Source organism: Oncorhynchus nerka, linkage group LG19 (assembly GCF_034236695.1).
Source record: "Oncorhynchus nerka isolate Pitt River linkage group LG19, Oner_Uvic_2.0, whole genome shotgun sequence".
Taxonomy (NCBI): domain Eukaryota; kingdom Metazoa; phylum Chordata; class Actinopteri; order Salmoniformes; family Salmonidae; genus Oncorhynchus; species Oncorhynchus nerka.
This window is the reverse complement of record NC_088414.1, coordinates 37,275,966-37,301,310: the sequence shown is the minus strand read 5'-3', so window position 1 is coordinate 37,301,310 and position 25,345 is coordinate 37,275,966. Positions and strand designations below refer to the sequence as shown.

Sequence of the window (25,345 nt, the reverse complement as noted above, 5' to 3'; positions counted from 1 at the left end):
TGGTTGTTGTTTTGGCTCTGTACTCCAGCACCTTAGATTTGAAATGATACACTTGACTATGGAGGTTAAAGTGCAGACTGTCAGCTTTAACTTGAGGGTATTTTCATCCATGTCGGTTTGAACCGTTTAGAAAATTACAGCACTTTTTGCTCATAGTTCCCCCATTTTAGGGGACCAAAAGTATTGGGAAAAATTCACTTACTTGTATTTAAATAGTCAAAAGTTTAGTATTTGGTCCCATATTCTTAGTGCACAATGACAAAGTGTGAAAAATGGTTGTAAGTAAGTACATTTTACAACATCTTGATGTAAAATCTTGTTTATTGCTTGTATTACAGTAGTTTGTAGAAAAAGACACATAGGTTAAGCAGATTGATTTGAGCCCAGGTCTCCACAGGAGAAAAATGTTCCTGCACATTATCAACATCATCACCACTGTCTGAGTCTTGACTTTACTAAATGCTATGGTCACTGCATAGTACCTATAACTGGTTGCTATCTTGCTCTCCCTTGTGGCATAATTGTTATCGTCTTCGTTTATTGGTCCCTACAGCTCCGTTTTGACCTTCCTGGCAGCACACCTGAAGCCCAGGTTATCAGAAGCCGAGTCCGGAGTGTTCCCCATCCTGTAGAAACACAGAATCAAAACACAGTCCCATTTCAACACCCACACTTTCCAAGTCAAGTAACAGCAACTGATCCTCAAACCCTCATTCTATACATTGAAAACCGAAAGGTTACTGGATCGAAACCCAAGCCGACAAGGTAAAAATCTGTCGTTCTGCCCCTGAGCAGGGCAGTTAACCCCCCCAACAACTGCTCCCCGGGCGCCGATGATGTGGAGATTGATTAAGGCAGCCCCCTGCACCTCTCTGATTCAGAGCGGTTGGGTTAAATGCGGAAGACACATTTCAGTTGAATACATTCAGTTGGACAACTGACTAGGCATCACCCTTTCCCTTTCCATGACTTATATAACATTTCTTAATTTTTAAAAACTGGTATTTTAACACCTGTCGAATAGAAACATCAAATGGCCCTACTCCTGAAAGTTAATTGGGCCGGATAAACTGAAGTGGTCTCGACCCGGGTACCATTAGCTGGAGCTCGGGTAATATGACTCTGACGGACTCGGGAAGAGCTCGGCCTGCATGAACCCCCTTCTGTCCGAGTCCATGCCAAGTCTCGGATTAGGCCTGAGCCCAGCGTGTTGACTGGATACAGTATGCCACAAGACCCTAACCCGCTTTGGTGCGCTCTGCCAGCTGTTGTTTGACAAGCTGAATCATGCAAACCCTGCTGGAACAGAGAATTACTCAAAATGTTTAATAATTGGAATGTTTCTAGTATATTACATGCAATGGGGGCATAAGACGTCCCGACCAGATTTCAACAAGTAAAATAAGTCTTTATCACGTCGTATGCCTACTGGGTAAGCTTTGCATCCTAAACGTTCACTTGCCTGGTCGTGATTCGAGCCTTGTGATTGGCTGATCCATCTTCCGTGTCGATCCAGGAACCACCACGCAGCACGAACATTGGTCGTCCTCCAGGGAAGGGTGTAGATGTCCACTCCCATGCATTTCCTATCATGTCATATAGTCCTGAGGGAGGGGACAGAGAGACAAACTGATGACCAATTATAAATGGACTCCTGGCTCATTGTCCAATGTCTGTGGAGTCACTCCTACGTGACTTTTGTTCTTCAACCGGCAGTCCAGGCAGAATCATTGCGCTGTCACTTACCTATACACTACTCCTGACCACTACTCCTATACACTACCCCATGCATTACTCCTGGCAACTACTCCAATACACTACCCCATGCATTACTCCTGGCCACTACCCCTGGCCACTACTCCCTATACACTACCCCTGGCCACTACTCCTATACACTACCCCTGGTCACTTCTCCTATACACTACTCCTGGCCACTACTCCCTATACACTACCCCTGGCAACTACTCCCTATACACTACCCCTGGCCACTACTCCTATACACTACCCCTGACCACTACCCCTATACACTACTCCTGGCCACTACCCCTGACCACTACTCCATATACACTACCCCTGGCCACTACCCCTGGCCACGACTCCTATACACTACCCCTGGCCACTACTCTTATACACTACCCCTGGCCACTACTCCCTATACACTACTCCTGGCCACTACTCTTATACACTACCAATGGCCACTATCCCTGACCACTACCCCTGACCACTACTCCCTATACACTACCCCTGACCACTACTCCCTATACACTACTCCTGGCCACTACTCCCATACACTACTCCTATACACTACTCCTGGCCACTAATCCTATACACTACTCCTACACACTACTCCTGGCCACTAATCCTATACACTACTCCCTATACACTACCCCTGGCCACTACTCCCTATACACTACTCTTATACACTACTCCTGGCCACTACTGCTATACACTACTCCCTATACACTACTCCTGGCCACTACTCCTGGCCACTAATCCTACACACTACTCCTGGCCACTAATCCTATACACTACTCCTGGCCACTAATCCTATATACTACTCCTGGCCACTAATCCTACACTAATCCTACTCCTGGCCACTAATCCTATACACTACTCCTATACACTACTCCTGGCCACTAATCCTATACACTACTCCTGGCCACTACTCTTATACACTACCCCTGGCCACTACTCCCTATACACTACTCCTGGCCACTACTCGTATACACTACCAATGGCCACTATCCCTGACCACTACCCCTGACCACTACTCCCTATACACTACCCCTGACCACTACTCCCTATACACTACTCCTGGCCACTACTCCCATACACTACTCCTATACACTACTCCTGGCCACTAATCCTACACACTACTCCCTACACACTACTCCTGGCCACTAATCCTATACACTACTCCTACACACTACTCCTGGCCACTAATCCTATACACTACTCCCTATACACTACCCCTGGCCACTACTCCCTATACACTACTCTTATACACTACTCCTGGCCACTACTGCTATACACTACTCCCTATACACTACTCCTGGCCACTACTCCTGGCCACTAATCCTACACACTACTCCTGGCCACTAATCCTATACACTACTCCTGGCCACTAATCCTATATACTACTCCTGGCCACTAATCCTACACACTACTCCTGGCCACTAATCCTATACACTACTCCTATACACTACTCCTGGCCACTAATCCTATACACTACTCCTGGCCACTAATCCTACACACTACTCCTGGCCACTAATCCTATACACTACTCCTGGCCACTAATCCTACACACTACTCCTGGCCACTAATCCTATACACTACTCCTGGCCACTAATCCTATACACTACTCCTGGCCACTAATCCTATATACTACTCCTGGCTACTACCCCTGGCCACTACTATGTAAATCTGAATTAATTGGATATGGATCAAGAAATTTTAATTTTTACCTTTATTTTACTAGGCAAGTCAGTTAAGAACCAATTCTTATTTTCAATGACGACCTAGGAACAGTGGGTTAACTGCCTGTTCAGGGGCAGAACGACAGATTTGTACCTTGTCAGCTCGGGGATTTGAACTTGCAACCTTCCGGTTACTAGTCCAACACTCTAACCACTAGGCTACCCTGCCGCCCCAAAATGGTGATGCTCTGATTCTCCCGTTACTAAGCTGGGTGGAAGGCTGTATAAAGGGATATTTACCAAAACTGTTCTGAGGAGGGAAAGCAGTGACAGGGGCAATACCATGGTAACCGTCCTCTGCTGTGTCTCCATCAGGGAAAAGGCCCTGAAACACACATACAAAACACAACAGGATAATAATGTGTCTCATTTATAACAGGTCGTAATCAATATAACGTCGTGCCGTTTTCAAGGGATTGTTAAATACATGTTATAGGCTAACTATTTAGGTGGGAATTGTGAAGCAAAAGTCCCAACTTTAAATCTTCATCATACTTCCTCTTATTATTATTATTATTCTGCACGCTACTCCTCTTACACCATTTAAGATAGTAATGCCATTCAAATTTAAAAATGTGCAGACTGGAATAGTGTGGTTGCATACCACTTTTTGCTATTATTTATACTTTTTAAACTACATTTTTTTTTGTCATTCTTTTTGTCCATCATCATTCACTTTAATTTTACTTTTGAAAAAAGCTCCCCATTGTGACATCATCACTTCCAACTTCCATTCCCTGTAAATGCAACAAATCAGCAACTTTGACCACTTTGCTAAACACAAGTTGGATGGTATGACATCTTCCTCTACCTCTCTACTATTCAAATCAGAAATAATAACTGAATTATCTGGTTCCGATCAAACGTTACAGCTGTATAAGTGACCGCATCAACAACATTTTCTGTAACTTTTTATAAACAACTGACATTTTGGCCACTTTCTGAACAAGTTAGACAAAAAGTTAGAGGTTATGACATCTTTGTCTACATTTCTGTTATTCAAATCTGGAACAGAAATATCTTGTGCAGATCTAACGATATAGCTGTTTTAGTAATCGCATCAACAACTTTGTCTTAATTTTCTCAAACAGCTGCCATTTTGACCACTTTCCCAACACGTTAGACAATAACTTAGGAGGATATGACACCTTGGTCTACTTCTCTGCTCTTCAAATCTGAAATAAGAACAGAAATATCTACTACCAATCTAGAGTTACAGCTGTTTTAGTAACCACATCAACTATTAACTGCTATGGAACTTTTCAGAACTTTCAATTTATAACAATGGGGGAGCACATTCTAAGCATGACACAAATCTTGGCAAAGGAGAAATGCTCACTAACAGGGAAGTAAACAAATTCGTGCACAAAGTTCGAGAGAAATCATATTTTTGTGTGCATGGAACATTTCTGGGATTTTTTAATTCAGCTCTGCTTGATAGGCAGAGCCCACAAATAATGGGAAATGAACCTAAACCACTCATACTTTTCAGGGATAGTTCACTTTTTATATCACTCAAATATCCAATTAATGGTGACCATGAAAGATATCGTGAGGCTACCCTCACGTATCTGAAGTTACATGATGAATTTATTTTTACTGATGAAAAGCATGCAGTTACTTGTTGTAATTGTTTTGCATGGAATAATCTGACATTTGAAGTTCTGACTCTGCGCTTCAAGAGGTGATGATATTACAACCAAATAATTAACATTTATTTAACAATGAAAACTGCACAGTTGTCAATTGTTTTTGCAGAGCTGCGAGTCTCCTTGTCCCCCAGCAGACAAATTGAACACTCTGCACCTTAATGTGATATTTTATTGATAGCGACATATACTGCTATGTGATGTAACCTTACTGATGATTTAAGTCAACAGTACAAGGGATACTAATTGTAAACACTTTATAAATCATGAATAAAATATTTTTGCGCAAATCCTAACATGGAAACTTGTGTAGGATGTAGGTTATGTAAGTTTTAACTTTGACTTTAGAACACACAAACCAAATATATATTTTTAAAGAATTACTGAGAGGGTTGAGAAGAACGTTAGAATGTTCATTTCAGGATGGTGAATGTGATGTCATTCGTCTGACCTGCCACAGGTTGGAGCGGTTGGCCTGGAATTTATTTCCCCATGGATACGTTCTACCTGGAGCGAAGAAGGGGTTCTGTTATCATCATGGAATGGAGGAGGGCTGTTATACATGAATGGCTATTAATTTGAAGCTTAATAAAAACACTTAACAAGATTTAGAATTCTAATTCCATGGGTTCTTATTATATGGTGAGATATGTCTTATTCTTTGTGGAGATCCACCCCAGCCGGCATTTTAATAAAGACAATCCCACTACAATTTTTTATTTTTTGTTAGCGAGCCCCACTCACCCTGCAGACCCCCACGCGCAGCCCACTCCCACTCCTCCTCGCTGGGCAGCCTCCTCCCCCTCCAGCTGCAGAAGGCCTGGGCATCGTTCCAGCTCACCTGGACCACTGGGGAGTCCAGACGCTCCCGGATCCCAGAACCAGGACCTGCAGGCTGGACAAACACATGGAGAGGAGTCAGGTAGTCCAGATACAGGTACAGGGGGGATGGGAAAAAAACAAACAAATGACTTTATTACCTGCCTCCAAAACACCCGCTCAACTGGCATCCACCAAGGTGCTGACTTCAGGGGTGAAAGGAGAGTTAATCATTATCACAATTCAGAAGGAACCCCCCTGAAAAAAACGACTTACCTTTCACCTATCAGTGAGAGAGATGTTTGATATGAAATGCAGAAGTGACTTTCAACATACCTCTATTTTCTCTGTGACTTTGCTCTTCAGCTCTTCAGACACAAAGTCCTGGAACACAAAACTCCAGCCGAAGGTCTCCGCTTCAGTCTTGTATTTCTGTGCCCTGACAAACTCCCTGGGATGAAGACAATAAACCACTTCAATATTCTCAGTTTGCAGTGTCAACTAGTGTACCCACATACAAACCGACCAAGCATAGACTGTCTTTTGGCCATCTTGGTGCGGACATGCCTCAATTTCAATGTCCACGGACATAGATTTTTTTTGTCCGGACCAGACCAGATCTGAACCATTCATAGACGTCTGTGTTTGGTAAATTATTTCTCACAACTTTGGACAGCATAGTACTGTAGAACACAGAAGAGTGTAGTACAATACAGTACAGTCAAGAAAAGTAAAGTACAGCACAGTAAAGAAAAGTTTACTCTGTTCTCTACTGAACTAAACCGTACTGTACTTTACTAAATTAAACTGTACCATAGTGTACTCTGTGCCATACTTCACTGTGCTGTTCAAACTTGTGCAACACATCAAATCAAAGTTTGTCACATGCGCCGAATACAACAGGTGTAGGTAGACCTTACTGTGAAATACTACTTACAAGCCCTTAACCAACAATGCAGTTCAAGAAAATATTTACTAAATAAACTAAAGTAATTAAAAAAAATGTTTTTTAAAGTAACACAATAAAATAAATGAGCCTATATACAGGGGGTACATGTATCAAGCCAATGTGCGGCGGGCCGGTACAGGTTATGTAATTTGTACATGTAGGTAGGTGTAAAGTGACTGTGTATAGATAATAAACAGCGAGTAGCAGCAGTGTAAAAACAAAGAGGGGGGGTGTCAATGTAAATAGCCCGGTGGCCAATTGATTAATTGTTCAGCAGTGTCTTATGGCTTGGGGGTAGAAGCTGTTAAGGAGCCTTTTGGTCCTAGACTTAGCTCTCCAGTACCGCTTGCCGTGCGGTAGCAGAGAGAACTATGACATGGGTGACTGGAGTCTTTGACAATTTTTTGGGCCTTCCTCTGACAAAGCCTAGTATAAAGGTACGTGAAGCAGAACAGGTGAACCCAAGAGCAGACTCAGACGAGAAAACTGGGATGAGGTAACCAAGGTATTTATTGAAACACGGAGGGAAGATTGTGCACAGGCCAGGGGAAGCTCGGGCAGGTTTCCGGAAACCAGGTGCGGAGGCTGAGGCTGGGGCGAGAGCTGTTTGAACAGGGTAATCAGGTCCAAAGGGGACTCCAAGGGAGCGTAGTGGGGAATCCGGGACAGAGTAGCAGTACTGACAAGAAGTTGGACTGGAGACAGGGACCATAGTCAGAGCGGGTAGAACTGTAGCAGAGAGGAAAACAGCGTCAGGCAAGGGAAAACAGGCACAACAGGACAACAGGAACAAACGGCTAGTAACATGGACTGACTGAGCAGAGATTACGATCTGGCAGTGTGGAAGTGGCAGGACTGAGTATTTGTAGGTCTTGATTATGGAACAGGTTGCAGCTGGTGGGGATCTGCTCTGACTCCAGCACACCTGTCACCGCCCACACAATCACAGTGGCAGCAGGTCAAGGAGACACAGGATGAGCACTAGAGGGTGTTGCAGGAGCAGATGTGACACTGGATAGTAGGAAGCTTGGCCCCAGTGAAGTACTGGGCCGTACGCACTACCCTCTGTAGCGCCTTACGGTTGGAGGCCGAGCAGTTGCCATAACAGTGCAACCGGTCAGGATGCTCTCAATGGTGCAGCTGTAGAACTTTTTGTGGTTCTGGGGACCCATACCGAATCTTTTTAGTGTCCTGAGGGAGAAAAGGTTTTGTCGTGCCCTCTTCAAGACTGTCTTGCTGTGTTTGACCATGGTAGTTTGAGGGTGATGTGGACACCAAGGAACTTGAAACTCTCAAACCACTCAACTACAGCCCCGACGATGTGAATGGGAGCCTGTTCGGCCCTCCTTTTCCTGTAGTCCACGATCAGCTCCTTTGTCTTGCTCACGTTGAGAGAGACGTTGTTGTCCTGACACCACACTGACAGGTCTCTGACCTCCTCCCTATAGGCTGTCTCATTGTTGTCGGTGATCAGGCCTACCACTGTTGTGTCGTCAGCAAACTTAATGATGGTGTTGGAATCGTGCTTGGCCACGCAGTGGGTGAACAGAGAGAACAGGAGGGAACTAAACACGCACCCCTAAGGGGCCCACGTGTTGAGGATCAGCGTGGCAGATGTGTAGTTGCCTACCCTTACCACCTGGGGGCGGCCCGTCAGGAAGTCCAGTGAGATTGCGCCATCTGTGGATGTATGCGAATTGGAGTGGGTCTAGGGTTTCCGGGATTTTGGATTTGATGTGAGCCATGACCAGCCTTTCAAAGCACTTCATGGCTATCGACGTGAGTGCTACGGGGCGGTAATCATTCAGGCAGGTTACTTGGGCACAGGGACAACGGTGGTCTGCTTGAAAAAAGTAGGTATTACAGACTCAGTCAGGGAGAGGTTGAAAATGTCAGTGAAGACACTTGCCAGTTGGTCTGCGCATGCTCTTAGTACCCTGGTAATCCGTCAAGCCCCGCGGCCTTGTGAATGTTTACATTTACATTTTGTTCATCCAGCACACTCTTATCCAGAGCATTCAACAGCAATGTACAGTATCACAGTCCTAACAAGAAAATAAAGAACATTACTGAGAATGTTATTGTAGTTGAAGTAGTCTGTCGGTTTATTCAGTAGGTTGGACTACTTTGAACATCATCACTGCCCGTTTTAAAGCTTTAAAAAAAAGCTAATATAAGTCCATGTGACCGATGGGAGCAATAATATATATTCTATGTTGCAATCTTCCATTGGTTCCTCCTTCCTATATTAAATGGATAAAAACATTGTCATTGTGATATAATCCTTACTTCATTGGGAATGTAAGTGCAGTTGAAGTATGGCCATAGTATAAATTACCAAAAAAAGACAGAACCGAAAATGAACTTGATTTCATTTTCCGGAAAAAAAAGAAAAAAAAGAAGTATTTTCAACGTCCAGAAAATACACATTTTCAGTTTTTTCAATACTTAAAATTAACCCAACTTCAACGTCTGGAAAATAAGTATTTTATACATCCTTTCAACGTAATGTTGCTTACTGGGAAGTATCATCATCGCTGTATCAAAGTAAGTTACCTGAAGTCAGAATTAGTGACGGGATATTTATCGATACTGAATGGATCGACTGTTACTTCTTTCGTGGGTGATTCTCCGTCCCTGCCGTCGGCTGAGTTCGTCCCCATCGTCATCTTTCCTCCTGGAATTTTCACCATTCCTTCATCGTCTGCAGAGTCAAAGATTTACAGTTGTGAAGCTGGATCTGTTGTATTATTTACTTGTGCCGAAAAAGTTGATTAGCATCAGTGAATGTTCCTTACCTGCTATGCAAGACAGAGCGGAGAGGCACAAAATAAGTACTATTCTGAGGTTCATGGTTATAAATTGGCGATCGTGTTTTCATAAACCAGTGGAATGTGCAGGTCCTGGGTAAGTACGTTCATGTACTTTGAGCACCATAGAGCCACGCTAAGTAGCCATTGTTTTCTGTATATATACTTCTTCAGCTTTACACTGAACCCTGAAACAATTACAGTCGGACTATTTTCACTGACGGACCGGAAACTTTCGTCCGACTGAAAAAACAGTTCCCCTTGGAAACAACGAAACGTTGACTCACTTGTGCATCATTTCCATATATAGTTAAAGCGTGTTAGCGTTAAATTAATCAGGAATTTTGTGTAAATCTGACTTGCCTTTCTCGTCACGCTTGGAGAACAAAGTTCCATAACTTTAGTCAACGTTTGGTATATGGAATCACGGGTGTATTTGGGACAAATTCAGATAGATCCCTCGACTTTGTTCCGTTTGTGTTTTGCAACAGAATTGGCGTAATCTGTTGCAATTTCTGATCTCAGGCTAACATCCTCCTGTCCTCGGCTGGATTTCCCAAAAGCATCATAGTACTAAAATAATCTTAATTCAATTGAAATTAAATGGACGAAAGATGATTGTAGTGCAACGATTCTTTTGGGAAACAAGCTCTGGTCTGGGCATCATTTCTGCCACCTGTAGGAGGAGGTTGAAGCTGCACGATCAAGTTAAACTGTAAGTGACAATAAGCCAAGTCTACACGTTTTTATGATCGAAATGAATACTTGAAGGTTGACAGTTGGACTTTTGTGAGCCTAACTTTTTCTTTGTGAATTTCAGGAGTCTTTCTCTCTGTCACCCATGAAGTGCTCTTCTCCTCACCTGCCCCCAACTGTACAACAGCCAACATGCCCCGTTTCCTACTGTCGAAGCCAAGAGGAGAAGACCATCATGACGACAGAAGAGTAAGTATATCTGAAGTTGGCATCATCATACACGAGATCAGGCCTACATATTTGTTATTTATTTCCATCAGATGTCAGACCTTTGCTTATCTATGATTTCATAATACCAAAGACAAGAATGCAATGGAAAGTTATGGAATCATCGCTAGAGAGTGGAATATCCATGGGGTAACGATGGTATCAGTCTGATGTATTAGGCAACGCTAGTCTTTGCCCAGGGGGCTGTTACATTTTCCCAGCCTATATCCTCTCTCCTCCAAACGATGTCTCCATATCATGTCATCATTTTTTTCTGTTTTTATCGTAGGGTTCACCTACAGGTACACTGCTGTCTGCCTTGGCCTCCCAGGTGTCCCATCCGGAGAACATGGAAGAGAACACCCCAATTTAATTTACGAAAGGACGTACTTCGCTCTGCCACCAAGGCATTCAGCTGGAAACTATTAAACTTCAGAGGTTCAATGTGAGGGGTCAGTCGACCAACATGGCCAAACACAGGAGTTCATTCAGCTGTTGATGGCAGCCATCCAAGACTGTTGTTTGTTCCAGGGGCCAGACCACTGCAAAAGCCTAAGTATTGCACTAGTACTGCAAGATCACACTGTTTATATGTTCAAATATGACACTTTCTATCTAATCCTAGAACTCTGTCCTGTTGTATCACTTTCAGTGTACTCCAAGCAGAGTGAACTATAAGGTCCTATATGGTATATTACTACATAGATTGGTGGCCTCTTATGTGCTTTCCATAGTAAAAACCCCCCTTATTTTAATAAGGTGGTATTAACTTGTACCATGTTTTAGTTTCAGCTGGGATAATGTACAGGCTGGTGGAGAGCATGACCAGTGTCTGAGTGGTGAGATATGGCCCCACTTCCTGTCCAGGAGAACGTTTGACATGATCTGTGGTCTTCCGTCTGCTCCTGTGGCCCTGGACGAGATCACACGAGGAAATACGAGCCAGGCTGGAGAAAGCACGTGACATGTTCATGTGTTCTTTGCCGTATATATTGGTTTGTGTTTGTAGCCTGAGCCCTGGGCTTGTATTCACATAGGTTCTCACACTCGGAGTGCTGATCTTGGATCAGGTCCTTCCTGTACATACAGGTAACTGCAAAAATAAAGGAAATGCCAATAATTAGTCTGTTATTAGAGCGTTAGGCCACCACGAGCCAGAACAGCTTCAGTGTACCTTGGCATAGATTCTACAAGTGTCTGGAACTCTGTTGGAGGGATACAACACCATTCTTCCATGAGAAATTCCATAATTTGGTGTTTTGTTGATTGTGGTGGAAAATGCTGTCTCAGGCTCTGCTCCAGAATCTTCCATACGTGTTCAATTGGGTTGAGATCTGGTGACTGAGACGGACACATCATGTGGCTTACATTGTTTTCATGCTCATCAAACCATTCAGTGACCACACGTGCCCTATGGATGGGGCATTGTCATCCTATGGGGGCAAAGCCATTGTAGAAAACATAATGGCCTGTCCAGCATTGTTATACATGACCCTAAGCATAATGGGATGTTAATTGCTTAATTAACTCTGGAAGAACCTGCTCTCAATCTACTTTTTATCCCTCATTTACTCAAGTGAGAGTATTTAGAGTATTTAAATGTTTTGTATTGTTTGTTGGTTTGGCAATGCCACTGTCAGCCTGAGAAATATGCTGAGAAGGATTATCACCACAGCAAGCAAGGTACTAGGAGTCAAACAGACAGGTCTGAATGAGATCTTTAAGGTCAGGGCCCTCCCCAAGGTACTTGGAGTCAAACAGACAGGTCTGAATGAGATCTTTAAGGTCAGGGCCCTCCACAAGGTACTTGGAGTCAAACAGACAGGTCTGGATGAGATTTTTAAGGTCAGGGCCCTCCACAAGGCTCACAAAATAATTTTAGACCCAAGCCACCCCCTGTACCCGGACTTTGAACTACTCCCCTCTGGGCGCAGGTATAGGGCACCCCTCAGCAGGAAAAACAGAACTAGACAACCATTTCTGCCAGGTGTGATATCCCTCCTAAATAGCTCGGGCTAATGTTCCTATCGACTGACAAAGTCAGTAAGCAGTAAGTAAGTGTTTCCTTTATTTTGGCAGTGACCTGTATACTCTTATTCATTATGATCTAAAATGGGAAACTGATCCTAGATCAGCACTCCTACTCTGAGATGCTTTGTGAATACAGGCCTGGGGTTGTGATTTGCATTGTGATATCGTGTCATTCAACCCACAGCTTAAGGCGGCCACAACCCTGGAGGCTGCTAGTGAGGTCATGGAGGAAGAGTCTTCAATTCTGCGTCTGCTGGGGGTCCTCAGCCCTGTCCAGACATGGGAAGACATTGTGCGGTTTGCTGAGAGGGGCTATTTGGATGTTTGGTTGTCATGTGGACCAGTAAGTATGTTTTGTACAATAACTGCTGAGTTGGGCTTCGTCACTTTTGGCACAGCAGTGAGATAAAACCCTTTACAGTAATTACTTTAATAAGCTCAGTCTCTTGTGCACGTCCCTCACTCTGTGTTGTCCTTTTTGTTGTTTAAACCAAATGAAAGGAGGACTGGCTACACTGGGATTGCTAGAGGCATCCTGCTGTATTCAAGCAGATGTTACTAGCCAGACCTCTCTCTGCAGTAGACCTCATGCTCTTCTACGTGAACTTCTCAGCCCCCGGTAGTGATGAGAGAATAGCTGAGAACATAACGTATGGCTACTGGAGGGACTGGCTTATTGGGGTGTAAGGAAAATGTCATCAATCTGATTCATCATCATGTTTCAGGGATGATTTTTAGTCCAGGACAAGGCTGAATCTGGGTCCTGGAAACAGGCCTAATAGAGGAGATCAAGGAGAGAATGTTTTTATATATGAATAGTAATACATTATGTTTAGGAGAAGTACGTCAGCCTCTCAAGATTCATCTGAGGTCATATTGTCTTTGTTTGTGTCTTCTTCAGGGATGTGAGTCTCTGACCGTCAAGAAGCTTCTGGTCTTCGTGTCTGGCTGGGACACACACACACATACTCCAGACATAGAAGTCCATGACCTCAGGCATACTCCAGACGTAGAAGAGTCCATGACCTCAGGCATATTTCCGACGTAGAGGCGTCCATGACCTCAGGCATACTCCAGACGTAGAAGAGTCCATGACCTCAGGCATACTCCAGACGTAGAAGAGTCCATGACCTCAGGCATACTCCAGACGTAGAGGAGTCCATGACCTCAGGCATACTCCAGACGTAGAAGAGTCCATGACCTCAAGCATACTCCAGACGTAGAGGAGTCCATGACCTCAAGCATACTCCAGACGTAGAGGAGTCCATGACCTCAAGCATACTCCAGACGTAGAGGCGTCCAGGACCTCAGGCATACTCCCAACGTAGAGCAGTCCATGACCTCAGAAAGTACTCCAGACGTAGAGGAGTCCATGACCTCAGAAAGTACTCCAGACGTAGAGGAGTCCAGGACCTCAGAAAGTACTCCAGACGTAGAGGAGTCCATGACCTCAGGCATACTCCAGACGTAGAGGCGTCCATGACCTCAGAAAGTACTCCAGACGTAGAGGAGTCCATAACCTCAGAAAGTACTCCAGACGTAGAGGAGTTCATGACCTCAGGCATACTCCAGACGTAGAGGCGTCCATGACCTCAGAAAGTACTCCAGACACTCATGCTGGCTTGAGAAGCCTCAGTGGAGAAACCAGGTAGACTAAGACAGTGAGCAGGTCAATGCCTCAGACATCTAAGAACAAGACGGCTGTTTGGTCCTTGCAACATGTGTCCCTCCAGTTAAAGATCAGGTGTCAGTCTGACTGTTTCTTTATTATCTCTGCATTATATCTGGGCAGTCCCAGGTTCACTATCTACAGTATGTGAAGTTTATCCAGGGTGGTCCTCCTGAGAAACAAACTACAGACACAAAACGAGATGCTGTCACCTTCACCCTGACTGGGGGTTCCGTTCTGGAACACTTTGTTGTTGACACATCTGACGTGCTAAAGTTCTGTAGATAATAGTCCCTGGGCCAGAGGGCCAAAGAGGGATCCACATGTTCCAGCTTATTGATTACTGTTTTGGTGACTAACTTTTATTCATGGCTGTGATTACTACATTTGTTATAGTCCCTGTCTTTTATTCATGGCTGTCAAGAGGTAGTCAGTGGCTTTTCCATGTCACTTCCGTAATTCTGATTATGTAAATAGTTAAGCAACGATGGTGGAAACATCACCCACATTAAACCACAACACAGACCTCCAAATAAATGAACTTGAAGTCATTTTGTATTTATTGAATGAATTGGAGCTCTTTATTACATCATGTTAATGTCTACATGTACAGGAGCCTAAAGCAGGAGGGAACTACTCCTGGTTTGACACAGTTGCATACATTTTATATCCTCTTCTAATTCTATCTACAATAACTGAAGTCCTATAGTTTTGTGTTTTCATAGAACCAGTCAAATTTCACAACTGTACAAGCTGAGATTGCTACATACATTTGACTTTCCGATGAATGATGCTATTGATTCTTGACAAATCTAATTTATACACTGAGTGTACAAAACATTATACACACCTGCTCTGTCCATGACTGACTGACCAGGTTAATTCAGATGAAAGTGCAACTCAATATAAGGTAGTCGTTCTTAATGTTTTGTACACAGTATAAATGCCTCATGAACTTCAACTGTAGATTCCCATCTGAACTGCAAATATAACCTTTTTATAATCTGTTTGTAAACAATATAATTGTTTAAAAAACACTTATAGCCTCAACATGGTTAAGACTATAATGTTGATCTCAACGATGTTCGGTCCTTGCATCCATAGCTATATCTCTTCTTTTGAGAGTGTTTACATTTCTTTAGGCAAAAACTTTTGTTTGAAATGCGGATTGCTCCTTTAATCCACCATAAAGCTGCAGACAAACATATATTACATGTCCGTGTCCATACCCACAATACCATAATCCAATCAGACCTCATTTTAGGTAACACACTTACAAATAGGATCAACGGAGCATACCAAATTATACAGAAATAGCCAGTGATATCCCAGTGCCATGCACATCAAAATAGTCTGACTACTGTATAGCCTAACTACAATTCGATCAGGTATTATGACCAATGTGCCTCTAGTACAGTGTCTGTCTCCATGATATCTGACTCTAGTCTCATGTTACACCAGAATCTCTTCCCATCCCATGTCCTTGGATTCAATGAAGTGTGCAAAATATGCACATCCCAAACTTTCTACAACAACTGCTGGCTGGTAATATGACTGTGAACAAAGAGAGAACATGGCCCACTATATATAAAGCACTTCAGAGCTGCAATATACTAGGCTACATGCAGGCCATTCTTTATTCTGAGAATGGCTTTAATGCTCAAAAAGACCAGAGAGCACAGTAGCACTGACCATGGCATGAGGGAGTTCAGTGGAGACTACCCCGACGGTCGGTTGAGGTCAAAGTCCCCTTTCACACTGTCAACGCCACTGAAGCAGTCAAGGAGCGTCGGAAAGCCTGAGCAAACGGATCATGGAATGGTCTGTGTTCATTTTCCCATTATGTTGAAAAGCCCCTAGTATCCTTGTGTGCTGTTATCGTTTTACCAAGGGTTTTCAGAAAACTACAACCGAGAGAACCATTCTATGTTGAATAATTCTATTCCATACATTTAATGATAGATGTGCTGGAATGTAATGTACTGAATTGGGTAATCCATTCATGGACCCTCATGTTTGTTTACAACGTCCCCTAAGAAGCATATTTGTATGTTCTCATTATTGAAATACCCTGGCTAATTAGATCAATAAAATAAACAATATTGTGATAATTATTTAAGTGTGGTAGTAGAGTCAACAGCAACAACAAAAAGAGTCCATCAGATGTAATACAGTTAAGATCGGGTATTCACAGTTTTGCACAGTTCAGTGCATTCCCCTCGCTCCTTAGCTTCTCCCCCTACAGTGGCACATACTCCTCCATCAAAATGTCCCCCATGGAGGCCCCTCCCCATAAGCGCTAGAGTAAATAGGCCCGGTGGGTGGAGCTATCCGGGGGCATGGTGGGGTCACACAGGGGCTTAGCGCCTCCCCCATGTCTCCGGCCCCACCTTTGGGGAGGGGGAGATGGAGAGATGGAGAGCAAGCTGCCGAGAACATCGGGACAGTCCTCTGGGTCAGGAGACAGGGCGAAAAGTGGCGACGGAGGTGATGTGCTATCGTCATGGTTACCAAGGGGCGCCGCCACCAACGGATTCTGAGACGGGCTACGCTTGTCGTTGTTATTATTGTCCCTGATGTCTTTCTCAGCCTCGTCTCCTTTCTCGGGACGGTTGTGGCTGTTGGCATTAAAGTAGGTCCAGTCGAGGCTCGGGTAGCGTCCCGATTGGGACATGGCTTGGAGCAGCTTGTCCATGGGGCTGGGACCTTCGTTAGGTCCTTGCTGGGTGGCCTCTTGGCCGGTCTGGGCCGCCAAGCAGAGTAGCTGGGCATGCTGGCGGAGCTGGGCCAGCTCTTTCTCGGTGGCGGCATTCTGGCGCAGCAGCTCCTTGGTGCGCAGCGTGATGGCCAGCAGGCCCGACTGGCTCAGGATCTCTGCCGTGTTGAGGAAGCGCCGCTGACGCACCAATGAGCAGTCAGACAAGCAGTTGGACAGGTCTACTGTGGCCTCTGGGGCCCAGCTGTCGGCGGAGGACGAGGTGGAGGAGGATTTTGGGGAGCTGATGACGGATGGGGAGCCAATACCATTGGAGTGGGAGGGAGAGGGGCTGAGTTTGGCATGTTGGTGGCAGTAGTGAGATCCCTGCTGGGTGGAGGAGGCAGGGCCACCCATGGAATGGTGAGGGAGGTGGGAGGAGGAGCTTCGGCTGCTGCTGACTTTGTAATAGGATTGGGTTCTGCTCTCTCGCTGGTGGTGTTGGTGCTGCTGTGGTCGAAGATGAGTGGTGGTGGACACTGCTTCTCTCTTGTCCTCCGTACACACCCTCTTGCTCCGGCTCTGGCCCTCTATGCTTCTCTCCTTCACATCCCCTGCACCCTCTCTGCTCTGCTCTGAGCCTTCCTTCCTCGGGTGGGGGGCAATGCGGGGGTAGGAGTTGAGGATGGGGAGGTACGAGTTCTTGCTGTTATGGTTCTTGTTGCTTCTACTGCCCCCTTTCTTGGACTGGCCCTGTGGATTGTTGTGGGCAGGGACGGGGGAGGGTACCCCTGGTTTTTGGATGAGTAGGAGCTGGGTGGGGGCCTTGGAACCAGACAGACTGTCCCATCCTCCCCCCCATGCCAGGGTTCTGTGCAGTAGTTGCTCTGGTCCAGACTATACCATCAGGAGGTTATAGCCAGGGGTGCATTGTGACAGAGAAGACATGGGGAGGTGGTTACTTTCACAGATCAGATTAAACAAACAGGAGCAGGAAGAGGATGAGGAAAGGATGCTATGAACAAATTATTGTCCCGAGGGTAACCTCAAGACAATGCAACCACTAACCAAACATTATGGTAATCTACAACGCTAACCAAACATTATGGTAATCTACAACGCTAACCAAACATTATGGTCATCTACAACGCTAACCAAACATTATGGTAATCTACAATGCTAACCAAACATTATGGTCATCTACAACGGTTTAACCACCAGGTTCTTGATGACGCTAACCAAACATTATGGTTTGTTCTAACCAAACATTATGGGCATGTTGTGCTAACCAAACATTATGGTAATCTACAACGCTAACCAAACATTGTGGTCATCTACGGTGGTTAACCAAACAGCTGGTAATCTGCTGCTAACCAAACATTATGGTAATCTACAAGCTAACCAAACATTATGGTCATCGGTGGTTCAAACATTATGGTCATCTGCTGTAACCAAACATTATGGTAATCTACAATGCTACCAAAGCTGTCTCCCGGTTTAACCACCAGCTTCTACTGCTGTGGGCTTTTGGGCCTCAAACGCTGATACGCTGGTCATCCAGATCATTCTGGGCCCGGTGAGTCTGCCACTCTGTGGGAAGGTGGTTGGAAGGAGCTGCTACTGCTGTGGGCTCGGTGGTTCAGGGAGAGAGAAGAAATAAATGCTGTGGGCCCGGTGGTTCAGAGAGAAGAAATAAATAGAGAGCCCGGTGGTTCAGAAATAAATGTGGGAAGTGGGCCTCAAATACGCTGAGAAAGGTCATCCAGAAATTCTGCAGAGAAGAAATAACCAGTCTGGGGGAAGAGGGTTGGAAAGAAAGAGAGAAGAAATAAATAGAGAGAGAGAGAAGAAATAAATAGAGAGAGAAGAAATAAATAGAGAGAGAGAGAAGAAATAAATAGAGAGAGAGAGAAGAAATAAATAGAGAGAGAGAGAAGAAATAAATAGAGAGAGAGAAGAAATAAATAGAGAGAGAGAAGAAATAAATAGAGAGAGAGAGAAGAAATAAATAGAGAAAGAGAGAAGAAATAAATAGAGAGAGAGAGAAGAAATAAATAGAAAGAGAGAGAGAGAAGAAATAAATAGAGAGAGAGAGAAGAAATAAATAGAGAAAGAGAGAAAAGAGAGAGAAGAAATAAATAGAGAAAGAGAGAAATAAATAAGAGAAAAAATAAATAAATAGAGAGAAGAAATAAATAAATAGAGAGAAGAAATAAATAGAGAGAGAGAAGAAATAAATAGAGAAGAGAGAGAAGAGAAAAGAAGAAATAAATAGAGAGAGAAGAAATAAATAGAGAGAAGAAATAAATAGAGAAAGAGAGAAGAAATAAATAGAGAAAGAGAGAAGAAATAAATAGAGAAAGAGAGAAGAAATAAATAGAGAAGAAATAAATAGAGAGAGAGAGAAGAAATAAATAGAGAGAGAGAGAAGAAATAAATAGAGAAGAGAGAAGAAATAAATAGAGAGAGAGTAAAAGATAAAGGGAGAGAAACGAAAGAGGGAGGAGATTCATCCTGTTGAGACAGCCACTATATACATGAGTCATTTAACAGACGCTCCTATCCAGAGCAACTTAGTTGGTGCAATTCATCTTTTAAAGTAGCTGGGTGAATTTACGATACCATTATGACTCCTCTGATTCAGAGCGGTAGGTTAAATGTGGAAGACGTTTCGGTTGAATGCATTCAGTTGTGCAACTCACTAGGTATCCTCTTTCCCTTTCCTCCAGTATGTGCTGTACGCAAACCCAGCTGGTCCCAACGTTTTAATGATTCCATTTCCTGGTTGTAAACTGTTTTTTTGTAGGGCTAAGATCATGAACTCATATTGGTACATAAATGAGCCCAATTATGGCAGTTGATCGAAAGGGTGCGCTTATTGCAGGCAAAGTGAGGGCTACCCTCGCCAGATATGGGCTGCTCACACAAAGTGAAGGCATTAGGGCCAATGTAACGCCGATGAACAAAGTCGCATCGGCCCAATATGGCCATGCTACATGGGATCAATATTTGAGCCTGCATTGGACCCACATCGGGATTGGAGATTACTGCTCTTTGATTCCGATTAAATTCTTGAATTTGAATTGGCCACACCCTACAGAAAGCAGAATTTGAATGTAATTTAATTAAAGGAAGTATAATTTAATTCAATCAAATTCAAATGGCTTATTTATTCAACACAGCACCATAGTAATGTTTATTTTTGACAATGTATGGTTACCAATGCCATGTAGCATGAGGTTGAAATATTTCATTATTACAACTCATTCTCCTAAAACTATTTTAAACAATTACAGTGGTCTATAAATATGCTAAGATCATGTTGTGTGTTATCTATAATAAATCCCTTAATGTAAAACATAATAATAATAATAACATTCCCATAATGCAATAATCAAACACTGCAGTATGGGAGGGAACCATATAACATCTCATTACAAAGAAAATACTGTTTGACATCTGAGTTAAAATCAAACTAATATTTTAAATGGTATGTGTATTCTTTGCATGAATTGGTGGCATATCATTTTAATGAAAGATTTATCAAATTAATGAGACTTCCATGTTTTACGTCTCAGTTGAATTGGTTTATTTTGAATTCAATTCTACTTCCTTCAATTCAAATTTAGCTTCCTGTGGGGTGTGGCCAATTCATAGAGATGTGTAGAGAACACAACGTTATATCTGAGCCATTATGTTGTCTGTAAATTGAGATAGCCATTGAGGCTATCTCCATTTTAAAGCAGTCAATATTTTGTATTCTTTTGACGTTTGAAAAAGTGTAAATACCGCCACCTGCAGTAAATATTGTGTCATAACTTTTTTGTGGCCACTAGATGGCGGTCATATAGCTTAAAGCCATTTACAAACCATAGGCAACCCAATTTAAAGAAGACAATACTCTGATCATTGGCTAATGGCTGCCAACTCATAGGAATCCCCACACAAATGACTACTTTAAAATGGAGGAAGCCCTCAATGGCAGTGTCCATGCAATATGAGTTATTTCCATGTAATGATCTCTATACATCTCTATGGGCCAATTCAAATTGACCCCAACCCTGGGCCACATGGTGCCAATGTTTGCTGGGGGACAAAAAGAGAATATCTCTTGTGGCCAAAAGTAGAGAGTTACTCACCAGAGTATCCGGAGTCTTTCTCTGAGTCAGACAGTGACATCCTCCCGTTCATGCCCATTCTCCTACCCTCCTGGTCTCTGTGAGTGCCACACTGGGATGCCCGCAGAGTGGCACTGTTACTCTTATCCTTGGCATTCTTAGAGGTGCCCTGGGGTACGCACTCGGGCCACTCCCCAAAATGTGCCTGCTCCTTTGGCATCACGGACCTGCAGGGAGGAGAGCAGTGAGAAACATGTACACCGCAATGACATCAGGTGTCCTCCTGATCAATTTGATGACTAATGCTGGGCTACGTGGCTGGTTCAGCTATAACTCAGTAAAGTAAAGATGCTTTCATATATCCCTACTGTGATTCGGGCATGGATGGCTAGTGTGTACAAAGGAGAAAAGTATATGCTTGTGACCTCATAGTCCAAAATAGGCATATGAACTGAGGAACTAACTGGATGCGCAAGAGATATTCAGACACTCCCAGAGAGGACAAAAAAATGCTTCTTAATTGCTAAAAAAAAAGCAATGTATTTTGACATTACAGCCTTCACCAGTATATACATGACACCAGCTCCACTTTATATAACAGACCTGTCACTATTAAAGCTCAACCTGAGGGTATCAGAATAGATATTTATGCTGGAGTACCAACACGATAGAGTAATGTCCCCAAGAGGTTGATTGATTAAGGACATCAAATATAACTTTTTCATTAGCCTACATCTTACAGTTCCATCAGTTTATGGATCACGAATGTGGGGAGAAACATGGGACACCATTTTCTTACTTCCTAATGGTCTAAGCTATTTGCTGTTGCCACATAAAAAAAAAAAAGGATATACAAATTTACATCACCACAATGCACATCCAGCATGACTTGAATAGCGAGTAATTGGAGTAAGCAGCGCTGAGTAAGGGCTCACATGTTTGCTATAAGCCGCTGTAACGTGGCGTAGCCTATGAGTAAACACCCTAGGACCTGCATGCGGATGAGGGAGGAGTCACTTGATAAGATCATCTGTGGCTAGACAGCCTCTGTGCAAAGTACCTCCTCCAACCGTGTTATGTAATTGCTGGCTGGCAGTGGCACTATAGCTGCTACATAGAAATAACAACCCCCATTGACACGTGTTTACGATGCACAGAATATTTAGCATCATCATAATGTGAAAGCATTGCCAAGTACACAGAACAATTTAGTTTGGTTGTCAGGTCTGAAGACCATGGATCACTCACTGTTTCCTTATCATAATCTAGATGATTAAACTCCCGAGTGGGCGCAGCGGGTCTAAGGCACTGCATCTCAGTGCTAGAGGCGTCACTACAGACCCTGGTTCGAATCCAGGCTGTATCACAACCGGCCGTGATTGGGAGTCCCATAGGGCGGCGCACAATTGGCCCAGCGTCGTCTGGGTTTGGGCAGGGTAGGCTGTCATTGTAAATAAGAATTTGTACTTAATAAACATCTCTACAGATCGGTGTCCCACCCTTGGGATGGTTGTGCTAATGTTAGTAGCATAATGTTGTAAGTAACAAGAAAGTTTCCCAAGACATAGACATATTTTATATGGGCAGAAAGCTTAAATGATTGTTAATCTGACTGCACTGTCCAATTTACAGTAGCTATTACAGTGAAAACATACCATGCTATTGTTTGAGAGTGCACAGTTATGTACTTGAAAATGTAAATATTGACCAATTAGGCACATTTGGGCAGACTCTCTACAACATTTTAAACAGAAATGCAATGGTTCCTTGGATCAGTCCAAAACTTTGCACATACACTGCTGCCATCTAGTGGCCAACATTTTAATTGTGCCTAGAGTCATTAGTCAGATAATGGCCTTTCTCTTGCATTTCAAAGATGATGGAGAAAAAAAAAAATATATATATATATATTTTTTTCTTCTTTGTATTATCTTTTACAAGATCTAATGTGTTATATTCTCCTACATTAATTTCACATTTACACAAACTTCAGTGTTTCCTTTCAAATGGTATCAAGAATATGAATGTCCTTGCTTCGGGTCCTGAACTACAGGCAGTTAGATTAGGGTGAGTCATTTTAGGGTAAAATTGAAAAAAAGGGTCCGATCCTTAAGAAGTTTTAACTGACTTGCCGAGTTAAATAACTGTTAAAAACTCAACTCCGCGATTTACGATGGAGTTGAGCAGCGGCTATTTTGGGCGAACTTGACCTCTGAAGTTTTTATCAAAAAACGACTGATTTCAGCATCCAAAGAATACACAGAAATCAGGGTGCTGAAATCAGGGTGCTGAAATCAGTCGTTTTTGATAGAAACTTCACTTTGTGTGATGTCAGAGGTCAAGTCCGCCAACAATAGTCGCCGCTCAACTCCATCGTAAACCGTGGAGTTGGGTTTAGTCAGCTAGCCATAAGCAAAAGACTAAAAGCACTCACTAAGTTTTCATAAAGTAGTATTTGGGTCGTTCCACCAAAAGAGTTCCTTTTGCATCCCTTTGATATTTTAAGTATAAGTTGTGCACCAATATTGAATAAAAAAAGCCTGTTATATGAAAAAGCCTGTTTAAAAGCCTGTTATATGAAATGAAGTGCCCTATTAATATAGACCACATGGATAAATCAATACATCAGACTTGCTAAAGTCCCGAAATGCAGCATTTTGACATGTCCCTCTGTGACCCACTTAACCCCAACATTTCTCCAAGTTTTGTACCATCATTGTAAAACCCAAGTTATGCTCCTGCTTTGAAAAAGTCATTTCTGAAGATTATTATTTATTTCATGTAATTAGTGATTAGTTTACATGTGTCCCTTATTTTAAGGTCAACCGTGTTATGTGAACTGAACTCTCATTAATATGGTGAAACTATTCATTTTTTAAATAAACAGTGAACTAATAGTCAAACCATAGTGTAAAAGCAGGTGAGCTGATTCTACTCTTTTTTTTGTTGCCATTTTCTGATGTTTTGTGGTGTAAAACTGAGCGGGTTGAGCAGGCACGTGCGCAGATAGAGCTCTACCTGTACAGAGCACATGCCCCTTTCCCTTCCCGTCTCTAAAAAGTGCCCTTTTGTTTTGGGTAAAATAAAATGTACAGTTTTGGTCATTGTTGTTCTGAATCCATTGCCCCCAAGTCGTCATTAAATCTACATTAAATATGTTTTTATTTAATTAACCATTAAGATGCCATCTATTGTTTTTATGTAACTAAATAATAAAAGTCATAATTTCTCAACAAGTCTGTGACCACAGTTGTCAAATATATATATTTTTTGGTGCCCTTTTTACATTTTCAGCACCTGCCCCCCAAAAGGTCTGTGCATGGCCCTGGGGTCGGGTATAACACGTCAACCCAGTTACCCATAGATAGACATGCTAGAATGTTTTAACAATAAAATGGTCTTTGTGAAGCTTGCATTCAATTGCCACTCCCTGTTGCACACAACAAGCTTCCAAACCCCTGTCACAGGGGGATTTATGTTTGATTTTAGATGAAATCAAGACTGTGAGGTCAAACCTATTATTTTACTTGGTACTTAACAGGTACTTACTGTAGTAGAAATATTTTTTTTAAACTCGTAAAATTGGAAAACGTGTTTTTTTATGAAGTTGAACAAAGTTATTTTTGGGGACCAAGTTACACTTCACAAAAGGCACTACATTTTGGTAGCGTGACCTGTTTAAACAGTAGGCTATAGAGTTGGGGATATTAGAACAAACTCCTTAAATGATTAAACTGTTGATATTTGGAGATATGCATGCAAAAGTATGAAGTATAATCATTATGAAGCCAATGTTATAATTTGTCTTACCATTTATTCTGTCCTTGTCCTTAAACCGTCTGCCTTGTCAACCTCACCGCCCTAGGACCTTACAAGCGTTCAGTCTATAGGCAGATACCAACCAAAGCATCTTTGAATCATGTAGATAACTGTTTTCCTCAAGTTTCAAGTCCTAGCTAGGGTACCATCCTGTAGAAAAATGTTTTACCTCCTGCTCGGTAGGGCATTCTCATCCAGAATAACAATGATAAAGTATTTCAAACACCCGTTAATGTTGTCGCTGAGTTCTCGAGTCGATACATTGTAACTGGCAATGCACCTATACGCCCTGTCTGTACAAAAAGCGTCCATGATGATGTGCATTACGCATAGACCCTCCTCCTTAT

The 25,345-nt window shown here is 43.0% G+C and overlaps 1 protein-coding gene and 1 pseudogene across 1 annotated transcript; both read right to left on the bottom strand.

Annotated features, from left to right (window-relative positions):
* Positions 1-303: 303 nt before the first annotated feature.
* Positions 304-9,931, bottom strand: sumf2 (sulfatase modifying factor 2). The gene is made up of 9 exons (XM_029688850.2): positions 9,692-9,931; positions 9,450-9,597; positions 6,281-6,395; positions 6,106-6,150; positions 5,870-6,020; positions 5,577-5,632; positions 3,717-3,801; positions 1,463-1,604; positions 304-626 (listed from the first exon to the last, which is right to left on the bottom strand). Exons 1-9 carry the CDS (start codon positions 9,744-9,746, stop codon positions 548-550), a joined length of 876 nt encoding a protein of 291 aa, XP_029544710.1. The 5' UTR covers positions 9,747-9,931; the 3' UTR covers positions 304-547.
* A 4,962-nt stretch (positions 9,932-14,893) lies between these two features.
* On the bottom strand, positions 14,894-25,345 carry LOC115146829 (CLOCK-interacting pacemaker-like; annotated as a pseudogene).